Below are 15,886 nucleotides of genomic sequence, written 5' to 3'. Positions count from 1 at the left end.
ATAAACTGCTGTTTTGGTGAAGTGCACTGAGCTCAGGCTTTCAAGCAGGCTCAGCCACACAGAGCTATATGATTAACCCTCTCCAAATTTCGACTCCCTTGGCTGTAAAATAGGACAATAATACTTACCTTAGATGTTCAATGTTGAAAATAGAACTAGAAAGTATATTTAAAATGCCTGGCATGGAACTGCCACCTAGGAAATACTCAACGGGTGGGAGTTTCTATCACTTTCTTTAACTACCACAGATGAGACAGCCATTAGTGCTTTACAGAGACATGATTCATATAAACTCACAACTGCTCTCTGGAAAACCTCCTATCAGAGACTGAGGTTTTAATTCCAGAAAATAGGCTTGACTATCATATCGCTGCCAAAGATACCATCTCAGGCTAGTGTGAAGTGTTAGTGACACACTCATGGAAGACAAGGACTCCTCTTTCCTTCCTTCCCTTCATTTAAGGACAGTTGTTGACATTCTGCCTTTCTTTCTAGCAGCGACTCACTCCTGGCACTAAATACATAAGTCAAAATGCTATAACTCCACGTACCAGTTTTTATGAGAAAAATGTGGTGTAGCCCACTCTGGGACAAACTGACCCATGCGTAATGTCACAGTCTACTTAAACATTTATTGAGTGTGCGCAAGAGGCAAGATCTTGTAGGTAACCCAATCATCCTATCTAGTGAGAGAGTGCAGCCAACAGGAGCATGCCAGCCCCTGAAAGCTACTGAGTGATGAAAGGAGACAATCCAGAGTGCCTGTCACCTCTCCCTGTTTCAAGGATAAGATTCTAGGATACAGAAAAAGAAATAATTTTATCATTTAATTCAGGAAATTTCTGTGTATGTTTCAGTTTTTCAGGATGTCCAGAATTCAGAAATATCACCAATATCTGATAATTTTAACCAAATTAACCTGTCCATTGAGGCAAACAAATAATCTACTTTATTTCCCCCCATTTTCTGCCTGAATTTGCTTACTAACTGCTTGCTTGTTTGGTTATAATGTAGACATAACCCTAGAAAACTATCAACACACATGAACTGAGTTCAAAAAGTATGTCTGTCTGTGGCAAGCACCAATCCCTCTAATTCTGCCCTCAGGTTCTATGGATAGAGTTTGAAAGAAGTCACTTAAGATTGACTCAAGTTATATGCACAAATGAGAAAGAAGCAGTTACTTTCAATAATGCCGGTGCTAAATGTCCATAGAGCCATTAAGTAATTTAGGAATTTTTAGCGTTAGCTCTGATATATTAGAAGGATTCAAATGCTATTTGGGCAACCAAGTCTTTCACAGATAGACCAAAGCTCTGTGACTAGGGCTGGGTCTCAGGCCCACTGCCCAGTCTTCCTCTGCTTTTGCCTAGAAATCTTTCTTCCTAAAGCACCAGGAACTACTTTAGAAACCCATGGTTCCACATGAGGAAAGAAACAGACACCAAGGCAGGTGCCCTGCCTGTGAATGACAGCCTTGCCCTCCCTTTATAGGATCCTCATCCCACTCACCACCCACTTCCCTTAGTGTCTGAAAAGTGTCACTGGACTTTCCTGAAGCTGTTTTTTTAAATTCCACAAGTAAACGTGAAAGTATGCATGTTAACAAGTATTTTTAAATGCATGCCATTCAGGAGGATTGTGTGCTATCCTTCCTCAACAGATTTCTTCCTTCTGATTGTTTTCAATTGTTTTTTTTTTTTTTTTCCCTGGCAGGAAGCTAATTTTGGCTGCAAAAGGAAATGGGGGTTTTGACAGGAGAGTCTAAAATGGGTCATTCTGGATTAGGGGAGACTGATGCTGAGAATAGGAGAAAGAGAAAGAAAGAGAGTAAGAAGTCGTGCAGAAAGAGTAGGGGAGGAGGAGCAAAAGGGAAAATAGCTATTTTAAAATGTTGCCTCAGATTGATCTTCTGCTTAGGAGAGGGGAAGAAAATTTTCTTTTTTGCATTTTTCCTTAAAACTCAAATTTAAGATAACCATGATTCTTTTATCTTTGTTGTGAGTTAAATATTCAAAAGGGGGGATGAAACAGATTGATAACCAGCCAAACATTTATTATGTAACCTTGGCCACTCCTAGCCCCTATTTTCTCACCTGTTGAAAAAGTATTCTGTGATGCTACAGGGACATGTAGGAGAAAGAGAGAGTTAAGGTAGAGAGCTTTAGGATAAGCTAAGCTGCTGGAATTCAGACTCTCAAAATTCACTGGTTGAACCATAGTAGTAAATCCTCTCTGGTTCGTGTTACAGGCCAGGGTTGATATTGACATGGAAGCAGGGGAAATGATGCCTCTCCTCTAGATGGTAACTCAAACATCACCAGGCTCTTCCCATATTGTAGCATCATAATTACCTAAGTCAAGAATTCTAAAAGTGTGGTCCCTGGACCAGCAGTATCAACACCACCTAGGAACTTATTTGAAATATACATTCTTGGGCCCCACCATAGACCCACAGAATTAGATACTCTGGGGCTGAACGTCAGCAATCTGAGGTTGAACAAGTCTTCCAGGTGATTCTGATGTAGCTAAAGTGTGGGAATCACTGCTACAGGGACTCCCTGTGATTTATAACTGGCCAATGGAAAAGGAAAGAGAGACTGGAGTAGGAACATCCACTTCATAGAAGCCTTGGCCCGGTAGTGACATCTGTCACTTTTGCTCTTGTTTCACTGTAAGAACCTCCCATCTGTCTATACCTAGCTGCAAGAGATGGTAGGAAATGTGGTTTATGCAGTTACAGCAGCATACCATGAATGATCAGAATAGGTTAAATAGCCATCTTTGCCAAAATAGCCCTCCACAGTAGGAACATTATCACCATTTATAACATTGCTCCTATGGGAAAAAGCAATCCAGTGTCTACACTAGAATTTCTCAACCCCAGCAAACTATTGACATTTGGGGCCAGATCATTCTTTTCTGTGGGGGCTGTCTTGTACATTATGGGATGTTAAGCAGTACCCTTGGTCTCTACCTACAAGATTAACAGTAGTGTCCTCTGCCCCCTAGTCGTAGACAATCACGAATGTCTCCAGACATTGCCAAATATTCCCTGAGGGGACAAAAATCACCAAAGTTGAGAACCACTTGTTTGAACAGAAAACTTATAAGTTGACTTTTGAAATGCAACCTGGCCATAAGTTGGGTACTACTTACCAAATATTGGCTTTCTTCTGATCTGTTAGCCTTTCTTTTGAAACTCTGTTGAAGATTTCAGCTAGTGGCAAGGATTATTCCACAGTTTACTACCACATCCACCTTACTTACATAAAAATAAACTTCCAAAGCCAGAGGCATCTATGCATGTTGACTCAGAGCCGTGACAGAGCTAATCCTATTTACAGTACCCTTCCTGGCTGCTCAAGGCATCCAAAAACAAACTTCATTTTATGCAAAAATATACCAAAGTTATGTTGCATTCCTTCTCAGTGACCTTAAGTTTAAATGATTCAAGTTCAGGAAGAGAGATGAAGGAAAGAAAGTTCTGCTTGTCTAATACAGATTTAGTTTTAAAAAAAACTCCATTTATTTTGAATTCAGTGGAAGGCTTTTCCACTGAAACAATCTGTTGGTATCGCTTCCATGTGATAAAATGATGTTGAACTGAAAATGGAACTGTGTAGCAAGGTTGTACTATCCTGGAAAATGTATTTTGAAACCAGACTGACATTTTTGCTGAAAGTGGTTACTTACCCTTTGCAAGGTCATGGGACTTCCACAAGGGTAAAAGCAATACATAATTCAATTGTAGGTCCACTGTAGGGTTTGATTTATCAGATTAATGATAAGAAAGTGTAAAATCTTTGAAATCAACCCCCTAACAGTACTCTAAATGAAAGGGAAAAAAGGATCGCAATTGATTATATCCCAAATGGAGAGAAAATCAGCAAAATAACTCATCTTAGAGATCTTTCTTTTAAGGGATGGGTCAGTTTCTGTGTCCATCTACTGCTCATTTTCTTTTGGGTTCCAGCGTGTTCCAAATGCAAATATGACCTTTCCCTCCTCCATTCATTCATGGATTCATCCAGTAGCACTAGATATGCTTTCACCGTGCTTGCTTTCTTGTGAAGGAACACGGATCTTAAAGATTGAAAAATAAGCATGATAATTTATTTCAGATGTTGGTAAGTGCAATAAAAGGCAAAGAAGACCTGGGTGAAAGTGGAGGATACTTGGATGGCATGGTCAGAGCAGCCTTTCTGAGGACTGAGATGAGGAAGAACAGCCAAGGGGCAGTCTGGGAGGAGGTGGAGGCAGGAGGAGCAGCAAGTACAAAGGCCTTGAGGCAAACAGACTTGGTTTAAAATAAACTGTATCTTCCTACACTTTTCAAGCTCCAAACTTCCCTCCCATCTTCCCACTCTCCCCAGTAAAAAGACTAACCTCTCCTTTGAACTCCAGACTCTTAGATCCAACTACCCACGCAGTGTCTTCATTTGGATGACCAACAGGCATCTTGGATTTCAAATAGCCAGATCAGTATCCTTGATATCCCTCCTAAACCAACATGCATTTCCCACAGTTTTCCCCAATTCTTCTAGTGGCTCAGGCCTTAAGTTCTTGGAGTTCTGTCTTCTTCTCATACCCTTCATCCAACCCATCAGCAAATATTGTCAACCTTCGAATTAGTCAGGCATCTGCCATGCTTCCACTCTAGTCTGATTCTCTTTCATTTCTTACCCAGACTAATGCAGCAGCCTCCTGACTGACCTCCTACCTCCAGTCTTGATATCAGTTTGGTTTTTTTTTAATGTTTATTTATTTGGGGGAAACAGAGAGACAGAGTGCAAGCAGTGCAGGGGCAGAAAGAGAGGGAGACACAGAATCTGAATCAGGCTCCAGGCTCCAAGCTGTCAGCACAGAGCCCAACACGGGACTTGAACCCACGAAGCGCAGGATCATGACCTGGGGTGAAGTCGAACACTCAACCAACTGAGCCACCCAGGTGCCCTAATATCAGTTTTTGATAGCAAGACCAGAGTGATGCTTTTAAGTAGAATAGATCATATCATTACCCTGCCATGAACCTTCCTGAAATTTTCCATCTCAAAAAAAAAAAAAAAAAATTCAGTCAGTGTGCTGGGTGTCACAGTCAGTTAAGTGTCAGACTTTTGACTTCAGCCCATGTCATGATCTTGCAGTTTGTGGAATCCATCCCTGCAATTGGTATCTGCTCTGGCAGCACAGAGCTTGCTTGGGATTCTCTCTCTCCCTTACTCTCTCTGCCCCTCCCCTGCTCACACTCCCTCTCTCTCTCTCAAAATAAATAAAATAAATTTTAAGAAAATAAAAATTTCAAAAACCTTGCTATTCAAGAGCCCAGAATGATCTGGCTCTGTTACCTCTTTGGCATTATCTCTTTCCACTCCCTACCCCCTGCCACATTCATTCCATTCCAGCCATGCCAGCCCCTTTGCTGCTACTTGAACATACCAGACATAACCTTACCTCAAGGACTTTGCATCTACTGTTCCAGTAGCATGGAATGCTTTTTTTCCCAGGTACCCACATGATCTCTCCTCATTCTATTTTTTTTTCTCCTCATTCTATTACAGTCTCTGCTCAAAAATCACCCAGCCAGAGTGGCTTTCCTAACCACCCTAAACACAGTTATTCAATTTATAAGTATATACTGAGTTTCATGTTTTGAGTACTGTGAGCATAAGGAAGATGTAATTCCAGCCTTTAAAAGATTAAGAGTTGAGAGTAAATGACAAATTAAACCACTGATTCATTTCAGAATATCATTTACTAATACAAGTGGCATGACAATATGTTTTATTTCTAAGAAAGAGAGAGGATTTCTAAGGATTTCTAGGAAAGAGAGAACAATGTGGACTGGAGTATTCTGGGGAAATTTCATGGGGTAGAATATATGCAGAAAGAAGTGAAAGGGATTGACAGTGGGGGCATGGCACAGAGGTAAGGACAGCAACTGTTTATGGGAAGAGATGAAGAGCATCTTGTTGGTATGAAAATTCTCACTAGGAGAAGAGGAGGGAAAAGTGGGGTAAGGTTCTGATTCAAACGTTTCTGTGGGCTGTGGGAAGCCACTTATGGTTGCTGGGTCTGATCAGAACCTGATAAAGCTAGGTTTTAAAGAAACTGTTCAGAGGAATATAGTCTGGAAAGAGGAGAGGATGGAGGCTGTGAGGCCAAGGTACCAGAGTGTTGGCCAGCAGCATAGTCAGAGTCTAAGGTAATGGGCCTTGGACCTAGGTGGTACAGTGAGAAATGAGAGGAGCCTGAGATATCATGTAACCCATTCTCCACTGAATCCAAATCTCTAGAGTCAGGACACTAGCATCAATAGCTACATATATTTTTAAGTTCCAAGCTGATTCTGATGGGTACTACTACTTAAAGACCATAAGTTTCATCTTAAAACCTCCATTTAGATATGAGACAATACAGATCCCAATAACGCAACCTGCCTATGACCAAACAACGTATTAGGAGCAGGCCTGAGAACAGATCCCAGGTCTCTTGATTCTCAATATAAGGTTTTAAGAGTCTCAATAAATAATAAAAGGGCAGAAGCTGAACTTGCAGAAACAATTACTCAACCATTTCATTAAACTAGAAGGTATCAATTGTTTTTCTATATGTAATCTGGAATCAAAAACAGAACATTCATGCATTCATTGATCAATAAATATTTATTGAGCACCTATTATGTGCTTGGCATTGCTATATAAGTGTTGTGGATAAACAACAACTAGCCAATTGCAATGTAATGTCATAAGTCCCCTGATAAGGGAAGCACAGGTTGTACTAGGCACATAAATTAGTCCAACCCAGGCCCAGACCTCTGAGGAGGCTTCGTAGAGAAATTAGTGGCTCATTTGAGCTCTGAAGATTAGTTGGAATTAGGTGAAGTCTAGGTGAGAGTTATAAAAAGAAAGAAGTGGAGAGAATTTGGATGGGAGAAAATGACTCAGGTATAGAAAACCATGTATGCAAAGACTTCTTGTGTCCCACCATTGATTATAGCTCCTTAAACATTACATATCTGTTGACAATGGTTTTGATTTGGACTCTCATGAGGTTTAGAAATCTTATCTTTTTCTTCATCAGACTATACATGCAAATATACACTTTACACCTCTAATGTACCTTATCTCCATTTACCTGTTAAGAGAGTCGTATTTGAAGGATCATGGGCCCTGCAAGAGAGGAGCCCCAACTTCCTCACTATTGCATATACCCACTGTGTCTTGGGTAATGTATAGCACATAGTGAATGCTCAGTAATTTAGTTTTTGACTGTTGTTTTGTACCTTTAGTAAAAGTGCCTTAGGGAGTACTTATAATCCTGTGATTTAAATGTAGCTGTATCTGACCTTCAACCATTCAGAACACATTTGCAAATTTATAGCAGATTAAGTTTCAGTTTTGCTCTTTAAAGATAAACAGGAAGCTGCATATTTTCTGCAGCAGGGGTCCTTGCTAGGAAGCTTTCCTTAGTTCAATAGTCTTCTATTGTTATGAATAGAACATCAATATAATTAACATAAGAATCCCTTAGAGGCCAATTTTAAATGAAACCACATTTAATTGCAGGTAATTCTTTTATTCCCCAAGATGAGGCTAACTTTCCAAGCGAGTATGTGAAATATGTCATATCTCTGCAAAGTAAACCCATCTAAAATGTAATAGTATAGTCTATCAACCCCCAAAGGTATAGAATCATTTCCATTAGTTGATGAAAGCAAAGAGAAAAAGAAAGGTAAGTCCAAAGGGTCAGTGTACCCATAAAACAAAACAAAACACAAGTTTTGACAATGAATTCTGGATTTTCTGAGTTTCCAAGCAAAGTGGACATATTCTTTAGAAATAGTGTTTTGCTAAAAGAAACTCCTAAGTCAAAATTAATTTTTCATTTCTAGTATTTTGCTGATAGGTGAAGTAATTTATTTCAATCCTAAAGCCCTCTGTTTCCCAAATCCATGGTAAGTAGATAGGATAAGTGTACACAGAATCTCCACAAAGCAAATGGACTGAATTGTGTCCCCTCAAATTCGTATGTTGAAGTCCTAATCCAACATGATGGTATTTGGGGATGGAGTTTGTGGGAGATAATTAGGTTTAGATGATGTTATGAGGGTGGGGCTCCTGTGATAGCATTATGCCCTTATAAGAAGAGACACCATAGAGAGCTTGCTTTTGCACAAGAAGGTAGCCTTCTGAAAGCCAGGAAGAGAACTCTCGCCAGAATCCACCATGCTGGCACCCTGATCTTGGCCATCCCCACCTCCAGAACTGTGAAAAATAAATTTCTGCTATTGCAGCTATGCAGTCCATGGTATTTTGCTACGGCAGCCCATCTGGTATTTTGTTATGGCAAACTAAGACACATGTATATTGAATGAAGCAATGAATGGCCATTGGTTTGGCAATAGTCTAGGCTGAAAATGTGTGAGAAGTAACTTCAGAATCATAAAGGATGAGTGGAATATAGGCACTAGTTTTTATCTGGAGTTCTAAAATAGCCTACCTTTGTCCACTTATAACCTCACCTGTCTCAGTTCCATGCTTCCCATGGTGCCAGGCTGTCTCACAAGTGGCATGTGCCATATGTGGCACATTTGACCAGGGCTACAGACAGATGATCCCCTGTCTAAAAATATCCTGTTTCTGTGGTTTGTCAGATGATCATCACATGGAGAAAGCATCCTCTTGTCAACATTTTGGAGTTTGGCTCTTTTAGCAATGTATCTCAAACCTGCCAGAAGTAAAAGGCAGTGGCTGAACTTTTCCTTTTTTTATTTCTTCAAAGATCTTTACACTGAATCTCCTGTAAATAGAAAGTTTTACATAAAGGATATGTCTCTTATGAAGTCAGATAACAGCTATCTTTTGAGTATAGTTTTAAACCAAGAACTGCTCATGTATAGATAATTTAGATTTAAGAGCATAGTTACACTAGTTTAACATAACACATTATTAAACATATTTAGGAAAAGAAATGATTGTATACTTTCTTGCCCTTGGTATCTAACTTGAAAGAGTTTACAATAAGCATGGTGTAACAACTTTTTTCTGTTATTCCAGTCTTTACTCTCTTCTCACAAAAATTCTTCTTTCTCACAAAAATTCAAAGTTGAAACACACACACATATTCAATAAAATAAGAAATACTTAAAGTGTCATCACTTAATATTTCTAATTCTCACCACCTAATTGGGGAAATGCTGCTTTATTTCTAGCAATGCGAGCTTGAAGAGAAGAGAAAATGAAAAGATTACTTTCTATATCTAATCTTATACTGTGATTAAACACTGTGAGGAGCTTTACCTTGACCTATAAATTCTCTCCTCTGATACAGAAGTCTGTTGCAAGAGTTTCTTTTAGTTTTTGTTCCCTAATGACACCATTTGTATTTCCTGGAGAGGACATTATGAAAATATTCCCCAGTATTAATGGTTATTAATATCCCTACTCTTTTGTTTCCAGCTGGGTCTGAGTGCGGGAACATCTCTAATGGAGGACTTTTCTTCTCAAGTACAGGCATCTCAAGTGTTCAGAATTTCTGATGTATAAGAATTTTTTATATTAATATCTACTTCAAATGTTATCTCCCTTATCTTCAGGCAATTTCCTTGTCTACATGGAAATTTAGAATAATTTCCTTCCTCCATTACATTTTGTTCCTTGAAGGTATTTTATAATCGGAGTACATGTTCCTCTCTCTTTTGAGGTTTCCTTGTTTCAGGCAAAATATGTTAAGTCTCTCTAGCCTAACCCTCTGAATCTTGTGTTATGCCACTTGTCTCTTGTATATTCGTGGTGTGGAGATAAGAAAGGAACATCATATCTAAGTTGGAAAGCCAGGGATATAAACCAGGCTATAGTTTTCTTCATTCTATCCTGTGTCCGGTTTCTTTTTCTTTTCTTTTTTTAAGTTTATTTATTTATTTTGAGAGACACAGGGACAGCGTGAACAGAGGAGGAATATAGAGAAAGGGAAAGAGAATCTCAAGCAGACTCCATGCTGTCAGCACAGAGCCCAATGCAGGACTCAAACTCATGAACTGTTTGATCATGACCTAAGCCAAAACCTGAGTCAGAAACTTAACCGCCTGAGCCACCCAGGCACCCCCACTGCATCTAACTTCTAAAATTCTTTTAATGTATGAATAAAAATTTGGAAATTTAGATGCAGTAAATGTTATAATAAATAGACCATTGAAATCTTATGTATGTGATTCAAACCTTCGTATAAAAACAGCCAAATCCCTACCTGTTAGACTTATTCTTGTTGTCCTTATAAATGTTTATTTGACCTGTTACTTGATATAACAAGGCCCATAAATGTCTCACAAGTCTTGTGTTACCCAAGAGAGATCTTCCATTTTAACTTTTTTACTTTACTATGTGTGCTTTTACTTCTTTTTCAAAGCCTTCATCTCTGTTTTTACTTGTATCATCACACTCCGATTTGAAATTTTAACATACCTCTTGGAAATATGTTTAATGTGGATTCATAAAAATTCACTTATTATTATTAAAGAAGAAAAAAACAAGAAAAAGCAGGTTTATTAGGTTGTTTAGATTATAGACAGTATAACAGTATGTACTCAGGCTAACGTAATTCTTAAACAGTTTTTAATTATTTATTAATTTCAGTGGTCCATAGGCTTGGTTTTTCTTATTATCTCACACATTTGATTTTTTAAAAGTAATTGTGCCCAGAAAGATTTTTTTGTAGATATAGGCAATATTATTCTAAAACTTTATGGAAAAGCAAAAAACTTAGAATAGTTAAAACAGTTGCAGAAACAAAATATAAGAATCATTATACCCAATATTAAGGCCTACTATATATTTACAGTAATCAAGTTGGAGTGCTATTAGATAAGGGAAAGATACAGAGAAAAATGGGACAGAATAGAGAATCCAGGAATTGATCCACACAAAATACCCAACTGATTTTTAACAAAATTGCAAAAGCAATTCAATGAAAAAATTAAACATTCACAGGCAAAAAATAATAATAATAATAAAACCTCAACCTAAATTTCATACCTTATACAAAAATTGATTCAAGTGATCATGGACTTAAGTGTAATATGTAAAGCTATACAACTTTTGCAAACAAATTTTAAAAACATAAGGAAAAATCTTTGGGACCTAGAGCTAAGCAAAGAAGTCTTAGACTTGACTCCAAACACATGATTCCTAAAAGGAAAATCTACAGATTAGACTTAATCAGTAAAAAGCTACAAAGTGGGAGGAAATATTTGCAAAATATACACCCAACAAAGGATAGTATCTAGAATATATAGGGGCACCTGAGTGGCTCAGTGGGTTAAGTGGCCAACTTCAGCTCAGGTCACGATCTTGCGGTTCGTGGGTTCAAGCCCTGAGTCAGGCTCTGTGGGGATAGCTCAAAGCCTGGAACCTGCTTCAGATTCTGTGTCTCCCTCTCTCTCTGCCCCTCCCTCACTTGCATTCTGTCTCTCTCTCAAAAATAAACATTAAAAGAAATTTTTTTAAAAAACTGGAATATATAAAGAACTCTCAAAACTCAACAATCAAAAATCCAACAACTCAATTAGAAAATGAGATAAAGACATGAAGAGCCATTTCATCTGAGAGGGTATAAAGATAACAACTAGGCACATTAAAAAATATTCAACACCATTAGTTATTAGCAAAATGCAAATTATTGGGGCACCTGGGTGGCTCAGTCGGTTGAGCATCCGACTTCAGCTCAGATCATGATCTCGCCGTTCGTGAGTTCAAGCCCCACATCAGCCTCACTGCTTCAAGCCCCACAGCAGTCTCACTGCTGTCAGCATGTCAGCACAGAGCTCACTTCAGATCCCCTGTCCCCCTCTCTCTGCCTCTCCCCCACTTGTACCCTCCAAAAAAATAAATAAATAATTTTTAAAGAAGGAAACTGCAAATTATAAACTCAATAAAGCTACTACCACTCACGTATTAGAATGACTAAAGTTAAAAAATGGTGACAGCATTAAATGCTGGTTAGGATGCAGAGAAACTGCATGACCTATATATTTCTGGTGGGAATATAAATGGTATGTAGCCATTCTGGCAAGCATTTTAGTAATTTCTTTTAAAACTATGCAGTCAGTGATTACACTCCTGGGCATTTACCTCAGAGCAATGAACACTTAAGTTATATATACAGCAGCCTTTTTTGGAAGAGCCATAAAACTGGAAACACCCCAGATGTCCTTCACCAGATAGATGACTAAACAAACTATGGCACATCCATACCATGGAATACTACTCAACAATAAAAAGGAAGAAACTTCTGATATGTTCAGAAACCTGGAGGAATATCCAGAGAATTATTCTGAGTGAAAAAGGCCAATTCCAAAAAAACTACACACTTCATGATTCCATTTGATTCTTGAAATGGCAAAGTTATAGAAATGGAGATTTGATTACTGGTTGCCAGAAGTTAAGCAGGGAGTGTGTGGGAGGGAAGTAGATGTGGTTATAAAAGGGCAACATGAGGGATGTTAGTGTGCTGGGAATGTGCCTTATCTTGACCCGAATCAACATCAAAATTCTGGTTGTGATATTGTACTTGTTTAGCAAGATGTTTTCATTGGGGAGAAAGTGGGAGAGAGCACACGATAAGTCTCTATTCTCAGGACAGCATGTGAATCTGTAGTTATCTCAAAAAGTTTAATTTAAAAAAGTAATTGTGTTTGTTAGAAAATCAAAAAGATAAACTTAGTAAAATGAGAATGAGTTTCATGCAGATGTTCATTTTCTCTTATGCTTTCTTGGTTCCTCCCGTAAGGTTTGAGAGGAGCAATAGCATTTGCCTTAGCTATTCGGGACACAGAATCTCAGCCCAAACAAATGATGTTTACCACCACGCTGCTCCTTGTGTTCTTCACAGTCTGGGTCTTTGGAGGAGGAACAACCCCCATGCTGACTTGGCTTCAGATCAGGTGAGTGGCTCCATTCAGCAAAGGATGTCACTACGAGGCATGGCTTCACTGTCTCATTTGTGGTGTTGCTGATTTGGTCAGGAGTACAATGGCAGGTCTGTATGTTAACTTTCCCTAGGGTAAAGTTGACTTTCATTCACAAGGTGAAACAGTCTGTCCTCTCCTAGACCTATTACCAACTGAACTGACTTTTCTAAGAGTCCTAGAATTCTCAGGGTGATGTCTGCTTACAGTCTGTCTCTAGAAAGGAATTTATTTATCTATGAATTCTTCCATTCAGCAGTATTTATTGAAGACAATGTAGTATTCTCTGGAGTACAAAAATGAGAAATACACAGGTCTTGTTCTCAAGATATTCACAATTCAATAGGATTTATACAGAAAAACTGTAATACCAAGGAGAAAGTATATTTGTTTTGTTTTTAATTCTTCAAAGCACTTAGGATAGAATTGGGGACACAGGAAATACTTAAATATATTTGATTAGTGAACCATATGTTTAGTCAGAGGGATCCTATGTAGACACGAGTTAGATGGTTTCTCAAAGGAAAAGGCAATGAAGCTTCAGTCACAGACCCTCCAAGAAGTGCCTGGAAGAAGATCGCTATAAACCTAAAGTATATAGATAGTGGATGGGTAGTGGCATCCACTGATTTGTTGATAGTAGATAGTGGCATCCATTGATAGGTGAGGAGTCTGGAGGTCAGCTTAGGCCCAGCATCATTATGGCCTCCTGGGTGGCACAGCATGGGGTTGTCAGATCATGGAGATGACCCAGAGGGAATTAACTACAACTAATTCCAGGCCAGACTTGGCCACCATGAGGCAAGGGTTGGTTAAAGGCAGGGCTGTGATGTATTTAGGGAGCTGACAGGGCTCTGGTATAGTAGACAAGGTTGAAATTTGATTAAAATGAATAGCTTGTGCCAATTGTAAAAATGATAAATCTATTTTAAAATGTTATTGTCTTTATTTAAGTAATTGTTTAATTTAAGTATATTTTTGACCTAGGTTCTGTTATATCCTGTCGTATCCCAGGATGTAACAGTGCTTTAGGTAAATCACATTTTATTTCTCGATGCTGTATATCTTGATGATCATGCAACCCCTCCCTGGTCCTCACCCAATCTCTATAAGGCAATTCCATACAGTCACATCTAATAGGACAAGATCCATCTGACTATCAAATGACTTCCAAGAAGATTCTTTCAAAGATTCTTATTCTAGCACCAATACAGTATTAAATAAATAATTGCTACATGAAACATTAAATGACTATAACCACAATGTAAATTACCTTTTCTTAAGCACTTACTGATAATTTTCTATCCATTTGACAAAGAGGAAGCAGAAACAGGACTCAGAGTTTTAGTACAAGAGAGCTTAGTAATAAACTGGGCCAAGTGGCCATGCATTAAAACAAATTCAAGGAAATAAAGAACTTCTTGAAGTAAGTACTGTGACTATTGCTAAACACATAAAAGGGCTTTGACCAAAGGTGAATGGAGAGTGTTTTGAAATGCTTGTTGAATTATTTTCTAGGCATATAAATGTGACCTGCAATTTCCTTCACAGTAGTAGCTACCTGTAGGCTCCTATGGATGAGCACACATATTGCATTAAACTCTACAGCACTGGGTCCCCTGTGAACTGTTAGCAAGATAGTGGTGTGTTCAGGTTTCTAGAAAATAAATTTAAGTAGGTGGATCCAGGCATGGAAATATTAGGGCTTGGAAAAGAAAAGTTAGAGGATACTAATCTCCACAAGATAAAAGTATTAACTACCCCATCAGGTAAATTAGAATAATTAGAACATGAAGTAGTGATATCAACATTTTCCTAAACTAATTCAAATGTAACTTATTTTCTAATGTTGTCTTTCTTTACCCTGAAGAAATCATCCCTAAATCAGGAGCATATTTTATCCCTAAAGTGTTTACCTAACTCTCCTATAGTGTTTTCCAAAGGTATCCATTGATTTTGAATAGATGTCATAGCTTATGCACTCTCTTGATATCCAGAACATCAGGGAGAGGGGAGTTTAATAATGGGTCTTTAGGCAGGTTAGAATGGTTACCGAGGTTATATACAACAGAGCCTCATAAGGAAGGATGGTGATGTCAACCATAGCATCCACAGGTGAGGGGTCTGGAGGTCAGCTTAAGCCAGCATTTTTATGGCCTGCTGGGGGGCACAGCATGCGGTCAGATCATGGAGAAGCCCCAGAGGGAATTAGCTCCAAACGGCCCAATTCAAGGCCAGATTTGGCCACCGGCCAGGTGGAGAGGGTTATAGGGAGGGCTGTGATGTATTTAGGGAAAGAAACTGGCAGGGCTTCAGTATAATAGGAAAGGTGGAAATCTCAGCTGGGAACTAGACTGTTAAATCTGGAATTGGCAGAAATCCAGCCAGAGAGATCAGAGATGCAGTCATGAGGAAATCAAAGAAGGAAAACCGAAATTCATACATATGTGAGTACCCAGGAAGTCAACCCAGGGACAAGATACAACAAGACCAAGATGAGACTCTCAAATTTGAGTATCAGAATCACCCAGAGGACTCATTAACCCCTAGATTTCTGACCTAATATGTCTGGACCAGGGCCTAAGAATTTGCATTTTACCGTATTCTAGGCAATGCTAATGCTGCTGGTTCCAAGGTCACATCTTGAGAACCACTGGTTTAGACTTCCTAACCCCAAGTGAAGATGAGGCTGATAATAAATATTGCCAGATTTGACTGGGGTTGCCCAGGGCCAGGCACACCTAAGCCTTCGGTTTAAACTCTTTACACCTGTACTGGAGGAAGGCCGGGGCTAACTTGAGAAGGAAGAGTCACAGTGCATTGATTAGTGGGAGGGAAATAGAATATAATAGAATAAACATTAAAGAATAGGAACATAAGTTAATGCGTGTACAAATGAACACACAAGTATAACATAGATTT

General features: G+C 38.8%; 1 protein-coding gene across 2 annotated transcripts in view; it reads left to right on the top strand.

The window, feature by feature from the left end:
* SLC9A9 (solute carrier family 9 member A9) overlaps positions 1 to 15,886 on the top strand; it is a 571,642-nt gene that overhangs the window by 353,543 nt on the left and 202,213 nt on the right. For both annotated transcript variants that reach the window (XM_047098595.1, XM_047098596.1), the window contains exon 12: positions 12,787 to 12,940. In XM_047098595.1, the coding sequence (XP_046954551.1) occupies positions 12,787 to 12,940 (154 nt within the window). The remainder of the gene's footprint in view (positions 1 to 12,786; positions 12,941 to 15,886) is intronic.

The sequence above is a fragment of the Lynx rufus genome, unplaced genomic scaffold (genome assembly GCF_022079265.1).
Source record: "Lynx rufus isolate CCGP_SWC_20201006 ecotype Redwood Valley unplaced genomic scaffold, mLynRuf1.p SCAF_5, whole genome shotgun sequence".
NCBI lineage: Eukaryota > Metazoa > Chordata > Mammalia > Carnivora > Felidae > Lynx > Lynx rufus.
The sequence above is the reverse complement of the archived record's forward strand: the minus strand, read 5'-3'. Positions and strand labels throughout refer to the sequence as shown.